This window comes from Carlito syrichta, unplaced genomic scaffold (assembly GCF_000164805.1).
Source record: "Carlito syrichta isolate Samal-C Ts95f unplaced genomic scaffold, Tarsius_syrichta-2.0.1 Scaffold303987, whole genome shotgun sequence".
NCBI classification, from domain to species: Eukaryota; Metazoa; Chordata; class Mammalia; order Primates; family Tarsiidae; genus Carlito; species Carlito syrichta.
Window position 1 is genome coordinate 866,635 of NW_007248083.1, and position 27,731 is coordinate 894,365.

General features: G+C 36.4%; 1 protein-coding gene across 1 annotated transcript in view; it reads right to left on the reverse strand.

Moving 5' to 3' along the window:
• The window catches only part of RBMS3 (RNA binding motif single stranded interacting protein 3), a 454,630-nt gene that overhangs the window by 124,375 nt on the left and 302,524 nt on the right, over positions 1–27,731 (reverse strand). The window contains exon 5 of the mRNA XM_021713015.1: positions 7,782–7,828. Within this exon, the coding sequence (XP_021568690.1) occupies positions 7,782–7,828 (47 nt within the window). The remainder of the gene's footprint in view (positions 1–7,781; positions 7,829–27,731) is intronic.

The following is a 27,731-nucleotide window of genomic DNA, read 5'->3' on the forward strand; positions in this document are numbered from 1 at the left end:
GCAATCCACTCACCTCAGCCTCCCAAAGGCGCGGGATTACAGGCTGAGCCACAGGCTGAGCCACCAAGCCCGGCTGAACAAATTTTTTTGAAGTGATAATTTGAATAGATTCAGACAGATGACAAAACTGAAATTTTCTATTGACCAATGCAAACAGCACAGATTTACCATGGTCTAGTCACAAAGTTAGTTCTTCGTGAGTTAATAAACTAACTTGAGGAGTCTTTATTTCATGTTTCTGTATTAATATGGAGATTATAGAATTTTAAACACTTAACTCTTTACATAGTTTGAGCTATTAGCTGCAACCCAGAAACATATTTGCTCATGAAACTCAGAAAGTCCTATGATTTAGTATGTAGTTACAGGATTCTTCAAGGTTATAAAACAGGTCCTTTAGCTAGAATGAGGCATCTCTCCAAGAAGAAATGCTCATGTCAGTGCACCATCATGTAGCATTCATTCCCAATTCCTCACTAAACACCACTGCCTTTCCTCTGCGATCTTATGGAATTGGTTTTCTTTGTGAAGAAAATGAAAAAGGTAAACTAAAATATTCATTTTCCTCTAACTCCTATTTCCCAATACTACATTGGCCTTCCTCAGAGAACCACCCTCACCCTTTCTTTTGTACTGTTTCAGAAATATTCTATGCATGTAGAAATGAATATATCCATACATCTTATAGTACTTTGTGCTTCTATGGCAATAGTATTTGTATGCTCTTTTGTATTCGAATTATATACATGCCCATTGTCCCTAATATGATGTAAAAATCTTCTTTTTCAAATCTTATCACCAAAATTATTTTAAACAACCCAATAGAAAGATACTTTTAAAAAAAAGTTCTTTGAATTCAACTGAATCAGCATTAAGCAATGCTTAACAATATCAACTGGATTAAGTTGCAATTATACCTATTTGTTCTATGTAAAATAGGATGAGTCTCTTCCCTAGAGTAACTCATATTTGTCTGTCTATTAGGTTACCTATCTGTGAGATAGGTTTGACTGCTAGATCAAATACAACAATGTGAATAGGGTGTAATACACTTTATTCTGGCATGTGAATAGTGAGAAATATACTGGATTCCTTGATGTGCTGGTAGGTTTATTTAACTCAGCTTCCACGTCTCTAAGAGGCACAACCCAAAGGACAGTGTGTTGAGCAAATATATATGATTGACATCTTACATGCATAGAAACAGTTGTTCTATCAGTGCTCAATTATTGGGAAGATATCACATAGGGTAATAAAACCAAAGATGAGTAAAATGTCTAAAAAGTAACCTCTGTGAAGAAGTATCAAATGAATAAGATTATTTAGATACATTCTTCCTTTTTCTTTGAATTTCACTGTGTAAAATTTCTATCTTCTCATCACCAACAATACAATGGATAGTCTAAGGCTTCTAACATTCCATTCTTACTCAGGACATGAGAAACTCATGGGCAGTTTGGCTGCTTTGGGTAAAGCTCGAGGTTGCAATTAAGGGGGATCCGGTTATGGTGTTACATGGGGATAGACTGGATTGATGGCTAGGGAGGGAGTGGTTTCCCTGACATCAACTTGCTGGAGCTCAGCAGACATTATCAGTTACATTTCCTAATTCTGACTTGGCATTCACGATGCTAAGCTAAATAGTTTACAAAAATGAATAAGACACAATGCCTACCTTAACTGAGTTAAGTCCAGCAGGAAAATAGATATGGGTGTCAACAACTACATGATAAAAAGTCTATCAAATTTATCATGACAATTCCAAGTATAGTGCAACAATTACGCCAACATTTATATTGATGATCACGTTGTGCCACATCAGGTTCCTTTAGTCTTTACAGGGTCTTATGAAAAGGTACTATCATCATCTCCGTTTTACAGAGGAGGAAACTAAAAAGTACAACTTGTCCATGGTCACACATCTGGTAAACGACAGAAGCTGGAGGTATACCTGGGCAGGTTGGTTCTGAAGGCTACACTCTTAACCATTGACTGCACTGTTTTTCTTATGACTAATTTTGTAACTAGCTCGATCTCCTATGATTTGATGATGTTTTCCAAATGAAAACACTGTTTTAAAAAGCATGTATATGTGAGGGATGGTGGGTATTACCATGTCTGAACTCGGGTAGAGATCATTTCATATGTAACAAGATGCAGAAGTGCAAAGTGGCATAGGATGTTCTGAGAATCACAGACAGACCTTTCAGTGATAGTAACCAAAACAGGGAATTATTTTTGTGCCATTGGAGGAATTTGAGTTTTGTTATGTAGTTGGTAAAGGACATTTGATACTTTAAACCAGATAGAAAGATGATTTCTGTAATTATATTTGCTTAAAAAATATTCAAAAAAACAATGTGAAAATGGTTTAAGGGGGTTATTTTAAAGGAGTCATTTAAAAGCGGTAAAAGACAGTTTACTATAGGTAGGAATAGTTAGGTTGAATAAACTCAACTGGTGGGAGGGAGGAATAGTTAGTTTGAAGATATAGTTCAGATATAGGTTAAATACATCTTTTTTTTTTTTTTTTGAGTTGGAGTCTCACTCCGTCACCCAGACTAGAGTGCAGTGGCATACTCACAGCCACCCCAGCATCTACTTGCTGGGCTCCAGTGATCCTTCTGCCTCAGCTTTCTAAGTATCTGAAACTATAGGCACATGCTACCATGTCTGGCTAATTTTTTTTTTTTTAATTTATTGTAGAGACGAGGTCTCACCAAGTTGCCTGGACTGGTCTTGAACACGCTGGCTCAGGCAATCCATTTGCCTCAGCCTCCCAAAGTACTGGGATTACAGGTTGAGCCACCAGGTCCGACTAAATAAATCTTAATGAACACTTTGAACATGAAGAATGTAGGTGAAGAAAGAGCCCAGAGAACTAATGTTTATAGCCTAAATGCCTTTAGAGTGAGTGACTTTTAACCAAAAGAAAAGTGATCTAATATGTATTTTTTTGTTTGAATTTGTGTGGTTTGTATTTATTATGAAGTGTTGATGAAGATGACGACTTCAGTCTGGGACAAAATCATCTAATAGCAATACCTAATACACAGAACACAGGTGATAGATCTCTGCAGATAGTCTTGAACTTGAAGTATAGATTTGGGAGTCTTCATTTCCTGGAAGCAAGAGGAGTGGATGAGATCAACTGGAGAAATGAAACAGAGTGAGGAAAAATTAAACCTGAGAAAGAATGATTAGCAAAAATAGGTAAGAGAAGAGGAAACAGAAGAGGACACAGAGTGAGCAGTAAGAATGGGAAGTAAGAAAGAACAGCAAAGAATAGAGTTGTGAGATACAAGAGATAAGAACATTTCAGGAAGACATACATGATAACAACAAATCAAATAAGGCAAGGTTACAAATAGTATAAGACCTAAAAGTGTCAGTTAAAACTGGCAAATTTCGAGACCAAGGATGACATCAGCAAGGGAAATTCCAGTGAATTTTACTTTATTAGACTAAATTATAGAAGACTAAGGGAAAACTGTGTTTAAATATCTGAAGATATCACAGAAGCAAAGGCTAACATAGTGTGGTTTCCAGAAGTGATCCTGTCATCAAGAAAGGACTGTTTTGTTTCTACCCTATTTAAGAGTGGGAAAGACTTGAATTTAGTACAGGCTGAAAGGAATAAGCAGTGGACAGGAAGGTATTGAAGACAGGAACTTTAATTCTGGAAGAGCTGGTGGTACTATTAGCAGAAGGACAAAGAAATGAAGTGAGGAAGAAATTTGCTTAGTTTCAATAGAATATGAGATATGAGATTAATAAAACATAATATGAGAGTAGATAAAATCAAGGATTTGATATCCTTAGCATCTTCACTAAAGTTTGTTTCTTGAGGAAAATATTTATTGTTGCAAATATCTACATAGGCAATAGCAGAGGGTGAACCAGTTTGGCAATTGCTCAATAGTTCAAAGGATATAATGTTATATTGTTAATATAAGATATAGACAAGGAATATTGTATACTTCGGGTGATTGGAGATTGACAGTTGTACCTAAAGCACCTCAATACAATACAGAGAGGGCAACCTGAAATGTGAGGTGGAAATCTTCAGGAGAAAGGAGAAATGTTCACTGTGAACTAGGCAGTCCTCACAATCTTGAACATGGCACCGCCCAAAGTTTACCTTTGACTGCTCAGATTAAAAACAGAAACATCAAAATTTTTTTCTCTGTAGGTTTGTAATGAATACGGCGAGTACTTATTATATCTTTAGATAATTTAAAATTGTGCATTGAAAAATGACTGATGAAATCCGTGCATAAAAGGGTATCATTCCCTAACACCAGTTCTATGTTTATAGTTGACGCTTGATCTTTTCTGTCTCAGTGAATCAGGCATGTTTGAAATTGAACATATCATCTTTCTTCACTTTATTCCCTTATTTTTCTGCTAATGGCACCATCAGTTTTTCCAGGATTAAAATTTCAGAGTCCCTTTTGTTTCTCTCTTTTTCCATCAAATATAACTTCCTGTCAGTCATTAAATATTGTCAGAATACTCAGCACAAGGCATCACTTTTTCAGAGAAGATTTATCTAACCACCCAAATTAAGATCAGACTCTTCATATCACCCTGAAATTCACCATTAAGTGCTTGTTGTATATAAATAATGAAAACATTCTAATGTCAATTTCTATTGCTACAGGGTAGAAGAGTACAGACTGGATCTGTCTTATTCAACATTTTGTCCCCAATGCTTGATGGAGAGCCCTGAAAACGGGATTATTTGGCTACTTTTTTAAAAATGCATAAATAGTTCCTTCAGGTTGTCGCTTCTCTGTTCCCCCTCTTCCATTCTTCTAGTCATACGCTGACCCCTCTAGAACAAACTCTTAAACTTTTATATCTGGACTATTCTAACCTTCTTTTAATGGTGCTTCCACTTAGAGGATCTTCCTGATCCAATCTATGCTTCGTCATTTATCTCATATCATTATTTTGTAAAAAAAAAAAAAAAAAAATTACTCCCCAGGCTTAAAAACCAAATCCTTTAGCCTTCCAAATCTGGTACTAACAAAACTATCTAAAGTTACAAAACTCCTTCACAAGAAGCTTTCACCCCAGTAAAACCTGTTGATTTGTTAATCCTTGCAAACCTTATCTTCATTCATACCAGTTCACGTTCTCAAAAACCATCTTTCTCTATATCTATCCTTGATAAACTAAGTCCAGTCTGATAACCTATGTCAAAACTCATTGCTTCCATAAAGACTTTCCTTTATCCTAGCTGGACAAGACAGCAGGCTCTATTTCGAATCATAGGTGGGTATCTGACTCCCAGCCCTACCTCTGACTGAATGGCCTCGTTTTCTTATCTTTAAAATGGGAATATTAGTACTCACTCAAAAGGAATATCATTAATAAATAAAATAACCCATATAAGGCATTTTGATATTACTTTTGATTTTGCTTCAGAATCAACCAACTATAAATTACCTTATGGGCACACTTGAACAGAGTTGAAAAATGATCTGGATTATAGGTAATAGGTTGAAATTAGTGTTGATTTTATTTTATGTGATAATGATATTGTCAACATGGGACTAATGTCCTTATTTCTGCAGATTTAAGAATTTAGAAGTAAAGTATTTTGATGTCTAAATTTTTATATGGTCTAGCAAAAAAAATCTATTTATTTAACGCATGCTTAACAAAATTCTCATTTAATAATTTATTATATAATTATGTCTAAAAATCAAAGGTTATTTTATTTCTATCTTTAATAATATAAGCTCTATAAATGCAAAAAACAAGACATGTCTGGATCACTGTTTCATCTTCATTGCTTCACATAGCAGCAACAAGGTACTTTTTATAAGTAAATATATAGACATATAGATCGGTAGATAAATGTACATAATACACACATATACATGCGAGCATGTAAATATAAAATATTAGCATAAATCTAATTAGTGGACATATAGATGTTGATTAAACTACTATTTCTATTTTCCAGGGTGTACATTTTTTTTATTTTTTGAGTGGGAGTCTCACTTTGTCACCCAGGCTGGAGTGCAGTAGCACACTCACAGCCACCATAGCCTCAACTTGCTGGGCTCATGTGTTCCTTCCACCTCAGCCTTCCAAGTAGCTGGAACCACAGTCACGCACCACCATGCCCAGCCAACTTTTTGATTTATTGTAGAGACAAGGTTTCACTGAGTTGTCCAGGCTGGACTTGAATCCCTGGACTCAGGCAATCTTCTTACCTCTGCCTCACAAAGTGCTGAGATTACAGCATGAGCCATCACGTCTGGCTATATGTAAATTTTTAAAATAAATTTTTAGGTGTAAACTCATGTATTGATTTGAATCTAAAACCATGTGCCATTAATTTACAAATATAAAGTACTTCATACATAGTGTGTGTTCAATAAATGCCATTTGTTCCATTATAGTATCTATTCTCTGTTGCTGTCACCACATAGTCCCTTATTTTTTGACCTTTTAAGTTAACTAATTTACCTATTTAGAGTCATAGACAAGCTATATGACAATATGATTCGAGAAGACGTTCTTCTCCATGCCTTTACTTCTTTCTAACCACCAAGTTTATAGTACCTTACTGGAAATAAGCAAATGCTTAATGGATAAATTAAAAGATGTTTTTTCAGTCCTAGAGGGAGTTTAAATAAACCAAAGACAAAGGATTAGACTCCTATCCTAGTTTTTCACCATTGTTTACATTTTTATGGAAGAATAAACTGTAAGCTTCTTGAGGGAAAAGGTTTTTATCATATTTTTAAAAAAAATCTAAGAACTTAACACTGCCTGGAGACTTACTGGATGTTTGTTGAATGACTGAATGAATAAATGTCTGAATTAATAACTTTTTAAAAAGGTAATTATTTGAACATTTTCAACATATCACGGATTTTCATTAGTGGATACTGATCAAATAGAAACTGGAGTTTAATTCATTTAAATCAGTGTGAATAAGGTTTGTAAGGCCTTTATCATGACTGATTCTTTAATAAAACTGAAAGTCAGACAATTGAAATCCATGGAGAAATTCAAAATAAAAGGGTGAAAAACTAAAACAAGCAGCCCAGCAAATTATTGTGCACTGCAAGACAGCCAAAGCAGAGAGAGAGAGAGAGAGAGAGAGAGAGAGAGAGACACAGAGAGAGAGAGAGAGAGATTAAGTAAGAAGAACTATTCAACCAAAGATATTCAGAATCCACGGAATTTTGGAGAGGCCAGACCATGTAGCTTAACAGTCTTATTTTTCAGAAGAGGAATTTGAAGCTGTGTGACTTGTTTTAAGTAAGAGGCTACAAATTTCCAGATGCTTATTAAAAGGAAGAATGAAGACCCAATCACCTGAGTTATCAATTTGACTTTCATTCACTGCCCATCCCCTGACTACTAAAAGGAAAAAAGTAAATGCATTATTAATGTAAATATTGACTTAGAACATACTAAAAATTATTGAAAGCTAAATTCTAGAGTTATTCTTAGGGGCAACATACTTGTCCTGGAGATATACAGATAATTCTACCAGCCTAGCTTTATCCATATTAAAGTGAGAGAATGATAGGGTGTGAGGAGGAGAGAGAGGGAGAGACAGCGGGGGTGGGTTTAATATGGGCAGAGGCATTGTGATCATATATGGGAAGAAAAAAAATTACAGTGATAAGAAACACTTGGTTTAAAGTTTGTGTTTAAAGAAACAAAACATATTTGAACCCTTTTCTTCAATACCGATTTGAGCTCAGAGATCTCTTTGCAGTAATATAGAGAAAATGTAGGCTACTTACCCATTCTGTATGGCAGCTGTGGGGTCATAGGTCAGAGCCATGCCAGCCTGTGTACAGTGGGGAGAGGGAAGAAAACACATCTTAACATTTTTATTGTGGTGGCCAAAACATTTAGTACACACAAAGACTTTCATCTTTACTTTCCATGATTTAAATGTATTTTCTCCTATATATTTCTCTGCCCTTACTGCCAAGACTAGCATTTTTACTACCCACATACAAGACTCCACCAATGAGTTGAGAGGTTTATTATCTATCCAGACAAAATAAGGAACAAGGCAGCTTGGATGATTTCCATGTTTACTTCATAAACCATCTGCTGTCTAATCTAGAATCCTTATAATTCCTCACTACACGTCAAGAGTATCTATTGTACATCTCATGGCATGAAAAACAAGAATGAATCCTACAGTCAGGATGAAAATAAAAGCTACTTAAGATACATTCAGCCTTATAGGAGAACATGTTAAGAACTATTTATTTCAAAATAAATCATATTCTTCAGGGGTTGTTGAATGACTGAACAAATAAACGTCTGAACTGATAACTTAATAAAACGTAGGGGATGAGTCCGAGTGCTTGTTCAATATATTGCTAGTGCCGGTCCTACAAAGAGTAGTAGAAAGGGAGGTCATTTACACTTGGTGGAAATTCTAGGCCATGTGGCTAATAAGAAGATAATTTTGTTTCATTTCTAAGAATAAGACTACCTCTGAAAAATTAGTCTTCTATTACTGGTGGTAGTTTCAGAAAATAATAAAAATTTTATGATGGCTGATTCACAGTCTACTTCGTCCCTTCACATGTATCATCACACAAGATCGTCACAACAACCCTGTGAGGTAAGCAGGGAAAATATTTCCCTCCATTTTGAAGATCGAGACACTGAAACTTGGAAAGGTCAAGTGAATTGCTCAAGGTCACACATTTGGAGGCAGAACCAGATTTCAACCCAAATCATTTCATGTGAACTTCTTTGCACTCTTCTGCTATGACATTGGCCTAAGATTTCAATGAGACCCGAATATCATCTCTAACAATGTAGAATAATTTTTGAGTAATTTTTCTGCAGCCATATGGACATATCAGCCTTTGTTTAGCAGGACCATCAGCATAGTTATCGCTTTTAAGCAGAAACAAAATGTAGAATAGAATTTAAAACTGCCCAGTTTGTCTTTAGTATAGTTGTTGTTGTTGTTTTTCAAATGTAAAAGCAAATTAGACCAATATCAATCTCTTGACTTTGACAGTATATAATTATATAAAATGTAACAGTTGGGAGAATCTTGTATAAAGGTATACAGGACCTTCCTGAACATACTTGTTTTTAACTTCCTGTGACTCTATAATTACCTAAAAATAAAAGGGAAAAAAGTGAATGAGCTTTGAGGAATTTTGTAGAGGATAAGAGAAACCATAGACATTTTAAAGAAAAAACAAAAACAAAAACAAAAAACAGCTTTCATGTTTGAGTTTTTTTCTTTTTCCAGTGTGGTTGAAGGTGGTTTTCCAGTTGGGCTTGTTGAATTTCTTGGCATTAGCATACAACTGAATGAAACTTCTCAAGATTCCTAAACTGACATGCATACAGTGTGGCCTACTATATTCAAGCTTAGATCCCATGCATTATATTCCCTAAATAATAACTTAAATTGCTATGAAGATTGGTATGAGGAACAAAAGTGTAGAGCCATATATGAATGGAATTGGCATCAAGAGAGCATACAAAAATTGAAATGGAATTTGTAAACAAAATTGAGATGACATCAGAAGTTAACTGAGGCGCCCTGAGAACACGTTTAATGAATACTGCATACCCTCTCTAAATGTAATGATCTCACTCATGTTAAAGAAATAAGCACATGATAACATGACAAGCTGAGAAATCGGGAAATGAGAAGAGAATAAAACAACAGAAATGAAGAAAGGCTTTTCTTTTTCACCTTGAGAGAGGCAAAAAGGTAGTGGTGTCAAAATGAATAGAGATCCTAACTCTAAATTCTTCCCAGAACTGGGGCATCTGCCACGTGACTGGTGGGAAGCTGGTCCTAGGCTGAAAACTTCTCAGTTTGGAGCTGGCCAGGCCTGAGCTGAAACTCTGTGGTGGTGGGTATTGGGCACCCCTTTGGGATGAGATTTCCCTCTTCAGACCACTTAGCTTCTCTCACCTAACTTATCCAAGGTGTAACACTGGAGGCAGGATGAAAAAAGTGGGCTTTACATTCAACAGAGATATTGTTCATTTGTGAGAGATTTAGGATGATTTATCTTCAGCTTTCTAATTACTTCAAATTGTTTAAATCCTGCCGCCTTACAGGAAGCCTCCCCTAGTCAACCCACATTTTCTTCTTTTCCCTGTATTTATTTTCATATAGTGTTTAGAAAGAGACTAATACTATCCAGCTCTTCTTGAATTACACAGTTTTGAAAATTCTCTTTTTATGCCATGTTTATTTGTCCTGACCACTTTAGGTAAAGATTTTTTTCTTGCATTTTATCTGAATTCCTCATGGACTCTAGTTGACAGATCAATTCTAGCTAAAAATATAGTAATTCTCAATAAACTCTGTCTTTGTCCAATACATACTTGTTAAGCAAAAAACCTAAACTGATCTTATTCTCTATCTTAAGTCCCCATCCTATCTTTCCGAAAATGGAAAAGAATTGAGTAGAAGACAATACAGTCCAGTGAAAAGCGCATATATTTTGGAGTCAGACAGGCCGCATTCAAGTCTTAGCTCTGCTTCTTTATAGCAGTGTGACTTTGGCCAAATCATTTAACTGATTTGAGCCTCAGTTTCCTGGAGACTAATAGTACCTACCTCATCGAATTGTGAAATTTAAAAGAGGTTACGTCTGTAAAGCACCCAGCAAAATGCCTGGAGATTAGACACATATATAAATATTATAACACAAAGCAATATGTGTTACGTGCCTTATGAGTGGCATGGATGCAGAGGAAAGAGGTTGGGGGTGACCAAGGAAGGCACAATGAGGTGGTACAGCTGGGTGGAGTCTTGAAAGGTGAGTAGGATCTCATAGATGGAGATGAGAGGTGAAAGCCAGCTGAGACAAAAGGAATGAAATGGCAAGGTGAGTGATCAGCTTGGAGTAGATCATGTGGAGGGGAGAATGGGAAATGAGACCCAAAAGGTAAAGAGGGATGATCTTGACTGCCCAGCTCCTCTTGGGGAACTCCTGAATATTTTGGAGCAAAGAGATTATACAATCAAACCGGGACTGGGGAACAACAGGAGACAGCATGAACCCTCTGGAGAACGGGGCAAATCCAGAGCAATGAGCAACTGGAATAGGAACCTGGGGAGAGGCGGGTGGAGAAAATCTAAGGCAAAATTGTCATTGCCAAGGGTAGGGGATGAATACAAGATTCACCCGCTTCACTACTTTGTCCAGGGACAGTCCTGCCTGTGAGTACCTTTGGCAAGAGGAGACAAGAGACAGCATCAGGTCATATGCATTGGGAACACTGTGGGTAACAAAGAAAGGCATGGGTTAAACAAAAGTTTTTTGAAGTTAACCCATTGTTTGAATATCATGGCACCATAACTAACACCTAGCTACACCTGGTTTTCCCTTAATCTGTAACAGATTGTTGAGTTATGATTTCACTATGGTCTTAATGCAAACTTTGCATTCAATTTCCTTTTGTCTCTTTCCACAAAGGTAAAAAAGAAATTGATTATGCTGCTTTTTCTGCCACCTTCATACTAAGCTAGAACTGTGAAATCATCATTATATAATCACCAAATATTATGGCATGTTCGCAAACTCCAGAGTCATACAAAAAGTAAAATGTCTTGGAACAAAGTGAAATGTCACACCACATATAGAAAAGTGATGTTTAATACTGCCACTTACTTTCAAAAAGGACATTTGGATTCAGAAATATTTTCTATTTTTCAAGTTCACATTATTTGTATATTGAAGTCTTTAAATTTTTATTTAAAATAAAATGGGGCATTTTTGTTCTTTTTCAACAGTGGCTAAGTTTTGGTCTTGTATTTCAACTATAGTTGGCTATTTCTAGACCTTCCAGACAGAATCTACACTACAAGAGCTAAACATTTAAGAAGAAAAATGGTTAAATGTTTTGTTGATGTGATTAGGATATCTTTAGTTTTAATAAATGTAGGGGATTCATTGAGACAAATCAGTTGACTTAGGAGCTAGAATTTGATATTCATGACTTTAAATGATTGGGTTATGTCAAGAGGTAATAACTATGAAAATACTGCTATAGTAGTACACATTGAGCAGGCATTACTACTTCAGAAAGATCACCAGACTAACGCTTGACCTTATCTGAGAAGAGAAAAATTGACTATAACAAAGCAAAATAGAAGATGGGCTGACAAAATTGCTTTAGCATCTTTAAAACTATTTTTTAGACTATAAGATGAATGGGGATCAAAAAGTTTGAGGCAATGGAATTTGTACAAACTGATACAGAATGAAATTTCTAGAAAATTGAAACATTTATGTTTTAGCCTAAAGTTCCTTCTTTTTCTAAGGATTGGCTTGACACTTAACTGTATGACTGTAAAGATTTTCAGTCATTTATGATTACCTTTAAGACAACGCTTTAGTAAATATGGAGCAAATATTGCACATTTTAGTAAATATTGTGCACAGAATTAGCACAAGTTGAGTTTAGAAAGTTAAAGAAGACAAAGATAATATAGTTTTCTGGATATTATCCTCAAGGAGTTTATTTCTTGCAGCCAATTTTAATACTATTTACAACTGATGTCTGGTAATGATTAAAAACTCAACAAATAAATAAGATGACTTTTAAATTATGTGTATAAAGGGGCTTAAAAATTTTGATGTGTTACAAACATCTAGGTATTGCTATTGAAGTGGACTCTTACTTAACTTTGCCTATATTATTTACCAATATTTTATTTGGAAAGCATGCCCTTAAGTGAACAAGCCATTATACAATCATGTGTACAATGTGTCAAAAGTAAATGTTAAGATTTGTCAACATTTCTGACTACAAATAAAACTAACAATCTAATTTTAACAAAATGTTAAACTGTTAGGTTGGTATAATTATAACTGATTTTTGTCATATTTATTTTCTGCCTTCTTAAAGTTATACATAATAAGAATTAATTTTACAGTGTGGGAGGAGGGGGATATCCTTTAATTTATAAAAGCACATTATGTCTTCTATGACTTGTTTTAAGCATTTAAATTTAGGAGGGGACAAAAAGGAATATCATGTGTGAAAGTAATATAGCTCAGAGGCCTGATCCAGAAGTAAGCTTGAAATTGCAGGATCAGTAGGATACAAAGAAGTAGAATGAAACAGGTTGTTACAACCAGAAGGGTCAATGTGAGAAAAGACAGGAAGTGAAGAATAAAGACTGAAAATTAAGGGTAAATGATATAGTGTTTCTAATGGTAGAAGCCGGTAAGAAATCAGAAATCCAAATGGCTGCACACTAGCTGAGAAATTGAGGGTTTCATATATGATACCAGAAGTGTGGATAACCAATACTTAGTTAAAAAAGGGTTTGGCCCCCAAAAAGGGTTTTTAATATTCTTCCTTTTAAGGGAGGAACTCATCCTAGGGGGGAAAAATGCTTAGAGCAGAATCGAGCACAAGTTATTAGTCCACTTGCTGAAAGGGGGTATGAGAGAATGAACTTCTGACTGTCCTTAAGAGTCATGTGGTGGCGTTTTACTGAGGAACAGCTCTGGTAAGGTCAGAGGGTTACTGAATGTTTGCTTCTCCCAGGAGAGGCAATCATGTTAAGCAATTGTCTATTCTTGCTGGCTGAAGGGATGCTGCCTGGTCTACTGAGCAGCCAGTCACTCTCTTGAAGAGAAGACAAAGGACAGATAAGAGAGTAAAGAAGGAGATTCCCAAGGTCTATCAGTTCTGAGATAAGACAGACAAATCCTGGCTATCTGTCCTCTAAAATGTTCCAACCAGCCTGTGAAGTGTGGCTCACACAACACTCTAACTTTCGTAATTCCAAAGAATACTGTTTTTCTAAATCATATTTAATTAGTTTGCATCATTTGACCAGTGAATTTTTTTTCTACCTTCTTTGAAACTTCTTTTCCTTGGCTTCTATGATCCTCTTCCCTTATTTTCTTCTGACCTCTCAGAAAGCAACTTCCTTGGTGTTATTCAATCCAACTGCCTTTGAGATGCCAATGTTCAGGGCCAGGGTTTTCTCTCTCCTCTGCCTCTGTACAGTGGTGGAATTCACTTTCTGATCCCAACTATTATTTATGTTCTGGTGATTCTTAAATCTTTGTCTAAGAGTCATGTTTCCATCCTGAATTCCTGACAAGTACTGCCCAGTTAAATTAGTAAGTTCAACGCATGATCACTGTCTTCTTCTAAGTTACTATTTCTTGTTTGGGTGTTCACTAATACCTTTTGGTAAAATATTCTCTCCTTCAATGGCTCAAAACCTCCATCCAATTCATCAGCCATTCTCTGTGTTGTGAGGATTGCTCTTGGGAGAGTCAAATCTGACTGCATTGTCTTCCTGTCAGTGACATCTTGCTACCTTGAGATAAAACATGGCCCACAGAACTCTTCATCATCAAGTCTGTATGTCCCTGTTGATCTCCACAACTTACTTGTTGAACGTTAGACCCCACCCTTCACCAAACTCAGATGCACACCACCCTTCCATGGAGTGGTACCTCTAGGTTTTTGTAAGGGCAGTTTTTGGCTGGAAACTCTCTTCATCACTATATGTGGGAATACTAATATTCTATCCTTCTAGCCTTAGACAAGATGCCGCAGACTCTTAAAGCCAGCTCTATCTCCAGGTAGCGTTAACCACCTGCCTTTGTTCTGCTCCCTGGCCCAGGATGAGAGTGATTATGACCACGCTTTGTCACGTGTGTCTCCCAACTAGATTCTTGGCTATGTCCCTCTTGGCATCCTGCTTCCTAGCCCAATGTTTGGAACATCACAGAGACTCAATAAATGTTTGTTAAATGAATTAATAAATGAATTACTGACTTGACTTTTTAAAAAATTTGAACCTTAAATTTGTATTTGAAAATGGAACTCGAGTGTACTTTTAATTTTTCCTTATTTTACTAGTAAAATTTTCTTTGGAAAAACTTCAGTTGTACTCAGATGAACTTCTAAAGAAAATGTTTTAGCTCTTGATTGATGGGGGGGTGGAAGCAAGATAATTACTGAATTGCAAAGAGCTCTTTCTGATGCAGTGGGGAAGTTCGTGTACCTGAATCAAAATTGAGCAGGAACCTAGGAGGAGTTAGCAGGAGTTGAAACACCTGGAGACCCTTGCATCCAGGCCGGGCGCGGTGGCTCATGCCTATAATCCCAGCACTTTGTGTGGTAGGAGAATTGCTTGATATTGCTTGAGCCCACGGGTTCGAGAACAGCTTGGGCAATTTGGCGAGACCCCCCCCCCCATCTCTACAAAAAATTAAAAAATTATCCGGGCGCAGTGGCGTGTGCCTGTGGTTCCAGCTACTGAAAACTGAGGCAGAAGGATCACCTGAGTCCAGTTGGTCGAAGCTGCGGTGACTGTGAGTGTGCCACTGCACTCCAGCCTGAATGACAGAGTGAGATACCAACTCAAAAATAAAAAAATAAAAATAAATAAAAAATTACTTGCCCAGAAGTGGGAAAAGAGAAGGACTGTTAAAACTTAGCTTGACAGCTTCCAGAAGTTTTTCAAACATCAAGCAAATAATATGGAGGAAATTTGTCACTTTAAATGTAGCAGAAATGGAGACTAGAGAAAATTAACTTCTTTAAGTTTGCAAAAAGAACATCAAGGGAAGTCTTAATGTTGTTGTTTATGTCATCACAACCTTTCTCCTTTTTGACTTTTGCTAAAGTAGTCTTTTCAAACAGAAAATTTTCCCTTATATAGCGATAGAGAAGGATAGGGTAGAAAGATGCCAACTGAACTAAGACTGGAAGGCTAAGAAAGAATATGGCACAGAAAAAGCTTGACTAAGAGGGAAGCAGAAGAAAAGATATAATATCGTACTGCTGGCTAAAGGTCTCAATGTCTTTGAAAAAAAAAGTTCTAGTCTGAGTTTGTTATTAAAAGCAAAGTTAAATTAATTTTCACTTGATAACCATGAAACAGATGAGAGAATGCTATCATATTTTATATAGGTACATCTGTTTTTATCTCCATCTAAATTACTGAATTTCATAGATCTGTAAAATTTGGGTTCCAAGATAGTTTTTTTTCACATTTTATTTTTATTTTGTTGTTGTTGTTGTTGTTGTTGTTTTGAGTTGGAGTCTCACTCTGTCGCCCAGACTGGAGTGCAGTGGCCGCTCCCGGCCACCACAGCCTCAACCTGTTGGGCTCCTGCGATCCTTCTGCTTCAGCCTTCCAAGTAGCTGGAATTACAGGCGCGTGCTACCACGCCCAGCTAATTTTTTTGATCTACTGTAGAGAGGAGGTCTCGCCAAGTTGCCCAGGTGGGTCTCGAACCCGCGGGCTCAGGCAATCCACTCACCTCAGCCTCCCAAGGCGCGGGATTACAGGCTGAGCCACGGAGCCTGGCTTTTTTCATATTTTAATGTCTGTAAAATTTGGGCTCATATGAGAATTGATACCATTTCATAGTTTGCCAAGTTCCTTCTCATTTTTCTAATAGTATTTAAAATAAGATTTGTCTTTAATTGATGGTGTCATATAGTCAATGATGTAGTATCTATACTGTTGAATTTCACCATCACGTGGATAAGTAGGATGACAAACATAAAATGCTGACATTGCAACTGGGTGAGTCTGGACAGCAAGATAGGGGAAAGTTTTAGGTGTCTGGCTAATCGATCCATATTCTTCCAGGTCCAGTTATAATTTGATACTACCTGGAGGTCATAAACTGTGGCTTCAACGTGGATGAGAATGATTCTAAATTTAAGGGCAGGCTGGGAGCACCAGGACACTGCCACCAACTCCAGAAACCTCCCTGTTTGTTGATGCCCCATTTAGTTGCCTTGATCCGTAGATACTGGGTCAGGAGAATACAGGGAATATTGAGATCTGCCATCAGCCTTCCTCCTTGTAATTGTTTGCTATAATCATCCCAGCCTTAAGCCTTAACTACCTGCCCCAAGAACATAAGTATGTCATCCTGTCCCTTTCTTTGAGGATATAGGGGAGGCAGAGAACTGAAGATCATCACCAATTACATTAATCCCAAATGACACTATAACAGAGATTTACAAGACTTACTTTTTATTTTTAGAGATCATAGATTAGTAAATAATGGGCCTAAGAACTTTAAAATAGAGCATCTAATTGAATAAGAAAGTTTTCATGCTGAATTACTGAGAATTCACATTTTTGTATCAGTGGGAGGATTTCTTTGAAGATTAGAAAGCACATTCACCTTGAGCCACCTCTTTAAATTGCAGGTGAAGCATATAAAACAAATAAAACCACATCTGGTGGGTTAGCTAAAAAAATACAACTTGCAAGTGCTGGCATACATTATACTGGCCAACAGCAATTTTCAAAATCACGTGTTATGACTCTCCTTCAGTACAAGATTTAAAAAGGCTATGTGCAAAAAATGGCAACGTTGGTATATATATCTTAACTTTTTGCCAAAGAAAAAAAACTTGGCAACTAATTGCCAAGCACTGCGAGATATATATATCTATATATCTATATCTATATCTATATATATATATATAACATAGATAATGACAATGTCCCTACCTTCACGGAAAATGGTCTAAGATATTCTGAGTCTAGATGGTATTACCAAATTTTCCAAATAATTCTCTAGATATACTATTTTATAAGAATTGTGCTTCAGTTTCTCCTTAAAGCAGTTTTGTTTCTAGTGTCTCATTGGGACAGTGATTCAATTCCATGTCTCTAAAACCTACCATTTCTAGTGCTCAATATTATAAAATTAAATTGCAGCAAATATGGCTTCAAAGCTAATAGAAATGGTTATTCCTGGACCTCATGTTCAGATTATTTTCACATTAATAAGAATACTGACTGGTGATTGATCAAATAGTTAATGAACTGGATGTACCACTCACAGCAAATTCAACTGAAGTCAAGGGGGCTATTTTGTTAAGTTGAGTTTTCCCTTCCTCATGGGTAAGAATGTCTCAAATTATGTGCTTTACAGTAGCATTGGTAACAGCTAGTGAGAGTGGAATGCTTTCAAGAAACTCAATTAAATATTCTGTCAAGAGGGTTTCCTTGACCAGTGATCAGAGGAATAAGCTGCTTTCTCTCTAGATTTTATACAGCCTATTTGTGATATGTTTGCCATTACTTCCAGAGCCATTTGTGTACTTTTTAACATCAATGTTTTCTATTTCAATGTAATTCATTTTTAGTTTCTGATGTAAAGGGTTTGGGTCAACAGCCTTCTCATATGTGAATAGATGACAAGTAGGAATATTATAGATGATAGTAGGAAAAATTCAGTGTGTTAACGACTTGTTTATTCTAAGGAAGGTATGTGACTATTTACATTGAGTCATATGTTTAATGATCTTTTAAAAAGATTACAATCCAACTGGTAATTCATTCACTTATTAAATTAATAAGACAGGATCTGGGCTTTTTCCAAATTTCTTAGAAAGTTTTGTACTTGCTGACTGATTATAGTAAAAATTATCATTGTCTTCAAATCCATAACCACCGCTTTAACACAACTCTTTACATAAGGGCAGTTATTTTATACACTAAAAAAGTAACTGTTCATACCTGTGCAGATTATCTTTTTAAATTAATAGGAAGGGCATGAACTTAACAAATAGACTGAATCCCATTCAATGATAAAAGTCACAAAACAAGTTAGAGTCAACTCTTGTTTTTGTTTTGTTTTTTTTCTTTTTTCAGTAGTTGACTTCTATGAAGTAAACATAAGGACAGAATTAGCTAAATCAATGCTCCTAGGGGAAATACAGGGTTAGGTTCCTGTGAGACTCTGGTCACAACATTTTCACCAACTGATAAATACATAGTCTTATTTTATGTGTGTTTCTGCCAAAAGACGCATTATTTAATATGTACTGTTGATTCATTAACACTGAACTCATGGTCAAAAGCGTTATAAACCATGCCCCAGAAAAGCTTATCTCTGTTTTCTCTGTATTTTCTCTGCAAGGCAAATCACAGATTTCCTGTGATTAGACAGCACTTCAGCACTACCATTGAGCCCATTTTAAACAGTTAAATCATCAACAAAAAGCACAAAGATGTGAAGAATGTGGCCATAAATAAACCATATTTACAATGTGAGAACAGAAACAAGAAGGCAGAGTATCACCCTTTTCAGCTTCAGCTTGGGGTGTGCCTGTGCGGTGACTCAAATTCGTCACCATCTGCATGTCTCTGAATGTCTGAATGCACTGTGAGCATTGATTTTGGCATTACAAATAAATTATAATCAGTAGGTAAATTCTCAAATAATGATCAACTGTATTTTTTTCACACTGATAATTTCGTGAGCCTGAGTGTTTTGCAAACAAAAGAAAATTTTATAAATGGCATTAATACCACCATTTGTAAGAACTCTAAAAATTAAGGACTCTGGAAGTTATACACAATAATTCAGTAATAACACACTTTCTATATAAACTAGGATGTGAAAGTCTAAAGGTTATTCACATTCAGCATTATGAAGATACTATATGCAAAAAAATTCTTGTTTCCTAATTCTTTGTTAAATTCTATAAGCCACCGATTGTGACATGAGAATGCTTCTCCTGTCAAACACAACTGCTTTGAACAATAGTGGAAAGTACTTGAACTTGAGAAGTCCTTCTTATAGAAACCAAGGTTGCATAACACCTTTGGTATCCAAAACTTATTGCCATTATTTCCCAGAATAAGTTAATAATTCATATTTTTCTTTTTAAAAACACTGAACATTTAATTTATCAGTTCTCAAAAGTAGCTCACTCTTTCCCTTGATTTCTAGCAATAGTTCATGTTTTTCTTTTACTTTTCTTTTTCTTTTTCTTTTATCTTCTCCATCCAAGCTCTCCTCTCCCTGCCAGCTCTTTTGGCTTTTATGATTACATGACCTTGAAAAGAAAATTGGCTAGAAACTTGAAAACCGTGTAGCGTTTCGGTGCTAAATAATGCTTTATGATTCGGAATGTGATCTTATAAAAACATGAATATAATGTGAGTCAAAGTTAAAATAAATTATATTCTACTTGGTTTTAAAATATGTTTCATAATCTAAGTAAAAATGCAGTTGGGAGATCATATTGGCAGCACATTTTTTTATCATTAAAAATAATTCCTGTTTGGAAAATCATTTGATATGGCACACAATTGAAAATCAAGGAATTAAAGTATTCTCGTCATAGAAACATTTAGCAAACCTGACTTTCAGGTTAAGTGAGCTGGGCTCAGTGGCTCACAACTGTAATCCCAGCACATCGAGAGGCTGAGGTAAGAGGATTACTTGAGGCCAGGAGGTTGAGAACAGCCTGGGCAACAAAGCGAGACTCCATCTCTACAAAAGGTAAAAAATTAGCAGAGCACAGTGGCAGGTGCTTGTAGTCCCAGCTACTTGAGAGGCTGAGGCAGGAGGATCACTTGAGCCCAGTAGGTGAAGACTGCAGTGAGCGAGCTGTGATTGTATCGCTGCACTCCAGCCTGGGTGACAGAGTGAGACCCTGTCTCAAAAAAAAAAGAAAAGAAAGAAAAAGATAAAAAAGCTGAGTTATGTTAATGATATTATGATAGTTATATATATATAATATGTGATAGTTATAATAATAGCTACTCCTTGAGCAATTATCCCTCCATATCCTCCCTGCTGCCTCAGTGAATCCATGCACTGTTAACCGTTCTCATTCTACTGGTGAGGAAACTGAAACTTAAGGAATTTGAAAAACTTGCCCGGTATTATCACACAGCTCAGAAGTTGTGGATCTGTGATTTAAACTAGAGAGCATGCTTCCTTAGTCACTAAAGGAATGTGCTTGGAAAACTATGTTGGCGAGCACACAATATCCAGCACATCATGGATGGGGACGCACTCCAGTCCCTAAAATTCAGAAAGAATTATTTTTCACAAAGAGCATAGCAGAGAATGATTTAAGGGTTCAAATAGTCACACCTCAAAGCTCAAGTTCCTTTTCTAAACATTGTTCTCCCTGTGCTACTCCAAGGGCAAAGAGGCCTCTACTGTCCAAGTGACAAGGTGAACCTTTTCAGCTTTGGGAAGTATTTCTGATTAATAATTGCAAAGAAATCAATTTCTCAGTTACCCACCCTGAAAAATAAACAACAAACAGTTAATATTTAGTAACAAGACAAAGTCAACCGATGTTCTTGGGGCTGCTCTTTCTGTTCTTGCTATTTTTATTATTATTTTGGGTTTGGTTTTCTTTCACTGTTGCATAAATATAAAGCCAGTATTACCAGTGATTTGATTTTCATAACACTAAAGTATATTCTATTACACTTTGAATCTCCTACTCTGTAGACAGAGAAGATCTTTTCCATTTAGGCTCCCAGGGAATAAGGAATCTTTCTGGGTTTCTATCATGTCCATGTTATCCAATCCCATACCTCCCATATAGTGGACACAATAAATGCTTATTGATTGACTGAATACTTGTTGTTTAAACTGCTTCTTCAACATTTTTAAAGAGTTTATTTCATTCAGAATTATTCTCTTCAAAAGCTCATTTCTGCAAAAATGCAGTCATAATTGAAAAAGTTAGAAAGCAATCAGGAAACACAAGGAGATTAAAGGGGTTCTAATATACATTCAGGGTAGGGGCCGTTTCTTATACCTAATGCAGTACACACCCTCACACATCCTAAATATACAACATGAATTACTAGTCAACGAAGGAACAAATGCCTATGATAACAACAGTACTGATGATGACGATGATAAAGACATGGTTGAAATTAATAGTTATGATGCCACATCTGTGTGTAGTCACCCTCCTTCAAAAATAAAAACAAAATGAACAAACAAACAGACAAAACTGGAACATATGCCTCAAAGAAAATGTTTACTCATCTTGAATCGAAATATTGGATGTAACTATTGTATTCCTGATATGGCTATCTGCTTACTTAGGAATCTAAAAAGATATGCTTGTCTCAAACATAAATGGATTTAGTCAGAATCAATAACTACTCCTAATGCCTTGAAGCCTAATGGAAAGGAAACTGGGTGCTTGGAATCAAGTTTATAAACTTTGCCTGCACTTGGCGGCAGACTCAAAACAACTTGGGAAATCCCATTCTTCCATCAGACTTATGCAAGCGTTTGTTCACTTACTGAAACCGAAAAAATTTTTTATTAATAGTATCTCTGGATGGATAAGAGTTATAAAACTTTCCAGCACAGGGGAAGTTTTCATCCATCCCTGTAAACAAGTTGATTTCAGGTCTGAAAATAGGCAACTTGTTATCTGGGTTATAGGTCATAGCAAACCACTTAGTTTAAGTTGGCTATGATAAAACTGATAAACTCAGCTTCTGGTTCACTAACAGTGAATTTTGTGAGTGCATTAATGGGACCTATTAATTTAAGGAAATTATGCTATGTTAGTATGTTACATCCCTCAAAGGTTTTAAAACTAACATGTCTAAGCAGGACCATACTCCTGCACTATCTCAAAGGGTGCCGTTCACATCTACATTTGTGTGAACGACAGCCATAATACTTGCGATGCACATACTATACTCCTGCACCTAGAAGCCTGTGTCTTGTGCAAATAAACATGTATTTAAATAAAATATCTTTTAAAAAAATACCATATCATCATGTCTCACCTAAAACTTGTTCTTTAATTGGGAATAAGTAATTTCAAGCCTTAATGTTCCTAGAATCCCCCAAAAGCTTATTTGATTTTCTTTTCAATGTAACCTGTGAACTTCTTGGGAACCTGAGCATTGATTATCAACAATATCACATTAGTTTCATTTTCATATCTAGGCTGTGAATATAAGCTTGCTAAATGTTTCCATCGTAAGGAAAAACATCTTCAGAGCAATCAAGTACAGAGAAAATGTTTGCTATTTTTCATTGCTTTTAAAGTAACTCCAGCAGATAAATGAAAATAAGACAAAAGCAAGAAATGTTATTTTACTGATTTTTATTTTTATAATAAGATCTTGGCATTTTTTCACTAGGTATGATATCTGAGTTTTCTTGGGTTACTTTTTGTTCAATAGCCATGTCTATTGTTGGTGTCCACAGCCAAAGTATTATTCCTCGGCAGTACAATTCCCAAAGCAATTGCTATCAGTGACATTTACTAACTCAATACAGGGCTTGGGAAGATTTTATGAAAGCTAAATCAGAGTTGAGAAGCCAGTGAGAACGGGTTTGTTTATAATATGAGCACTATTTAAGGATAAAACCTCAGCATAAAATATTTGGTGAAACAGCACCATAATTTGAAATCTGAAAGAGCATTTACCTACATTTGCCTATATTTGAAAATTCTTTAGAAAACCCAAAGATCAATCACAACAAAAGTTAACACAAAGTACTATCAAAATTGAGTGACTCTCATCATCACGGTGGAAATGTATCCATTCTTTGATTTGACCTAATTATCTTTACAATAGTTGACTAAATGTTGTAAAAATATGCGTACCATAAGTTAGGATGTGTATCTGTATATGTGTTGTGCAGTTAAATAAATGAAAGAAAGAAAGAATGAATGAATGAATGAACGTTCATTTTAGTGTACAATTATCTTTGCTGAGGCACTAAGTTGTCATCAGTTAGATTTTGATCTGACCATCTAGGAAATTCTTGCAGCTATTTGCTTTTTGATAAACTGTTCTTATTATTTGTGTCCAATCTGGTAGTTTTTTGGTAGTCACTGGAAATATCTTGTTTGGGGACTCAGGAGGAAGCAATAGGTGTTCCTCTTCAAGTTCCTGATGCATTTTTTTAACTGGTTTGAAGCATTCCTGGCTCCACACCGATCATTTGGGAGAGCACAAATGATCAGTTTAGGCAGCATTTTGCCTACCGTGAGAACTGAGAATATAGCCTCAGATACAATATAAAATCCGACCAATACAATGTCATCAGAGTCATAAGGGTCATAGCGATGATAAAGTGAGACTACTTCTGAGCTACAGGTGACATTAAAAACATTTTGCTACCAGTATATTATAAGCACTGGTTAGTCAGAATGTAAATGTTAGAGTGGGATCCTGGGGAACTTCTGGTAGCCGTCAGCACCCCATTCTTGCTGGGTTATGAGAGTTCTCGGAGGAGACAAGGAAAGAGGGCCAAGTGGAATTGCACTGATAGAGTAGAGGCAATGACCATTTATCAAATGATAAAGACATATTTTGATATATTAGCAAGCTACACGGTTCTTCTTGTATACAGAAGCTGAATATAAGCTCTGTCTTTGGCTTATGCTTTGCTAAGCCAGTGGTTCTCAAAGTGTGGCCTAAAGACACCCAAAGCTGTCAAAGACATGTCCAGGTAAAGTTAGATTTTCCTTATATGTATAAAACAAGAGGGTGTATAGCAACAGATTGAATGCCAAAGAGATGCACAAATCTGGTCATCTTTTACTGAGCCAGATATTAAAGTACTCTGCAAAAATGTAAAATAATTCTACTTTTCTCAAAAAAAGTGTCTTTGCTTTGAAAAATATATTTATTATAAAAATATACTTTTAAGGATGTAATGGACTTTTGTTATTACTTATTTTGTTACAAATAATAATTTTTAAGAGTATAATTGGATCAATAGACCAAGGAGTTTAGGAACTGCTGCTCAGTTGGGCTTGGTGGCTCAGCCTGTAATCCCACGCCTCTGGGAGGCTGAGGTGAGTGGATTGCCTGAGCCCGCGGGTTCGAGACCCGCCTGGGCAGCGAGACCTCATCTCTACAATAAATCCCAAAAAATCAGCCGGGCGTGGTAGCGCGTGCCTGTAATTCCAGCTACTCAGAAGGCTGAGGCGGAATGATCGCCGGAGCCCAGCAGTCGAGGCTGCGGTGGCCGGGAGCGGCCACTGCACTCCAGTCTGGGCGACAGAGTGAGACTCCAACTCAAAAAAAAAAAAAAAAGAACTGCTGCTCAAAGAAATAAAACAATTAGTACTGGAGAACTCCAGGGTAGAGGGGCCTGACAGTGCTAGTCTCTTGATCGGTTTACTCTGAGTTCCAGTTGTCTCTTGAAAGATTAGTTTGTGACTTTAAAACCCCTGTGCTTTTCACTATGCAACAATAAGGCCACTGGCATATATTCATCTTTCAAAACTTTACTAATTTACACTAATTTATGTGTATAATGTTTTCAGTATTAGATTTTTTTCACAAAGAAATGTACTTCACCAAACTTTCCTAATTAAATTGTTATCAAAATGCCATCAAGGAAAAAAAAACAGCTTTAAGTAATAAATTAACATTTTAATTAGCCTATCAACAGATATGTTCATAATACTTCTAAAATGCTTGCAATCCACTGGCTTTGTAGCTTAAGCATTTTATAAGAAACTCTTTTCACATTATCATTTCTTACTTGACTATCACAAGAGAGGAAAGAACACGTTGGCTTCAGTCTGTGCTATAATCTCAAATTCTGAAGCAGTCGAATGGTAATTACTATCTTTCATTTTATCCAGAACAACACGGACTGAAAGGTGTACCATTGTTTTATATACCAAAACAAGAGCAAAAATAAACACCCCAAATGATCTCCTTATAAAATTATAATGACAACTTTTTAGTATAACGGTAAATGAAAAACAAAACAACTTATCGGAAATAGATGCCAAGGAAATGTCTCAATCTTGACACTGGACGAAAGAAGGGGACAAAGAAAACTCTCCCTGAGAATCTGGCCCAGAGTCCTTGCTTTGGTTAGTGTTTTTATTCATGCAAACAGTGTGATCAAAGACTATAGGTTAAATGTGTAACCAGGTGACTAAAAGAGCAAATGACGATTATCTTTAAAAAAAGCTGTTAATTATAAGAAGAGAACCAATTTCAGAAATGTTAAAGTGTGCGTAAACATCAATAACAAAAACACGTATCTTAGAATCAGTGAAATACAATACAAGAAATTCCTGGTTATATAAAATTAATTAAATATTGCTTATATAGGATGAATTTATATTATGTCATACTTTATCAACTGTGCTAACTACTTTAGTTTAGCAATTACAATGTAAAGGAAAAATATACGCAAAAATATAAAGTGATGGGCATACCAATATTCTTGGTATGTCTACTTCTAAGACCACAATTGAAATGTACAAATGAACATGCTCATCCCAAAACCAAGAAATTTGATAAGCATATTTCTTTTTTGTTGTTGTTGTTGTTTTTAGTTGGCATCTCACTCTGTTGCCCAGGCTGGAGTGCAATGGCACGTTCCCGGCCACCACAGCCTCAGCCTGCTGGGCAGCCTTCCAAGTAGCTGCAACTACAGGAGCGCGCTACCACACCCAGCTAAGATCCCACCCCCCCCCACACACACACCTAAGGTTTTGATTTATTGTAGGGATGTGGTCTCACCAAGTTGCTCAGGCTAGTCTCAAATCATGGGCTCTGGAGATCCTCTCACCTTGGCCTCTCAAATAGGTGTGAACCACAGCACCTGGTTGATGAGTATATTTCTAATGCATGTTACTTCCTTTTCTTTCCTTTCAAAGTATGTATACATTTGAAATATATTTTCATTGGCCACAGATAAATTTATTATGATCCACTGATTTTCATAGTTTACCAGGAAAATCCATAGCTCTTAAAAATCAACTTTTGGGCCGGACACGGTGGCTCAAGCCTATAATCCCAGCACTTTGGGAGGCCCAGGTGAGAGGACTGCCTGAGCCAATGGGTTCTAGACCAGCCTGGGCAACTTGGCAAGCCCTCATCTCTACAATAAATTTAAAAAAAAAATTATCTGGGAGTGGTAGCGTGTGCCTGTAATTCCAGCTCCTTGGAAGACTGAGGTGGAAGGATGACCTGATCCCAGCAGGCCAATGCTGGGGTGGCTGTCAGCGTGCCACCACACTCCAGCCTGGGTGATGGAGTGAGACTCCACCTCAAAAAAAAAAAAAAATATCGACTTTTGAAAACAAAATTAGGAGTATGCCTTTAAGACCTATATCTAAATTATAAGGTGCTCTGAGAACTGAACTTGACTCCACAATGCCTCCACGCTGTCGAACACATGGTGTTTATTACGCTCTAAACCAAAAGACCTAGATTCTGTAAACAGGAGCCAGGTGGCAACTACAGGTATAGCTCCACCCGATATTTCTTACATGTTTATTATTGATTTGGTTTCCAAGAAATGTAGACACAGGTGAAGTGTCTTGCTGAAACTGCTATCTATTGTGTGCAGGTAATATTGTAGGTTCTTAGGAAGTCAGAAATGGAAGTTTCAGTCATGAGTGCTAAATTACTAATTGAGTATTGGGGTTTTTTGGTTACAGTCTGTGACGGAAAGATATCTCTAATCAGCAGGCATTTTATCTAACCAAAATTTTAAGAAGTCAAATGAGTCTTTCTAGACCCCGGATGTTTGGTATAGGACAGAGGTGTAAACGGGTACTGTCAAGTATCAGCTGTCTTCTAGGGGCAGTAGGATGACCTGCTGATTCGGTAGGCTCCATGCTAAAGACACATGGATCAACCCCCCACCTGTTTTTTAGAACACGATATACACTGCCTTTCTAAAGTAGAGACTATGGAAACTCTTACCCTTTTCATTCTCGTTTGATGCTCAATGCTGATTTTGTTTTTCATGTCTTAATGTAATGAGTCATAGATTATACAGCACTTGAACATAACTATAACCTTTCAGAGGGGTTTTGAAACTTGCATGGAAACACTCAAAACAGACAATGGTCTCAGAAACTGAAAAACAGCTAAAGGATTTGCTGAGAAAAATCCCAGCCTCCTCTCTTTTTCACAACTGCTTTCAGTGTTGAAAGTGTAAAATGCT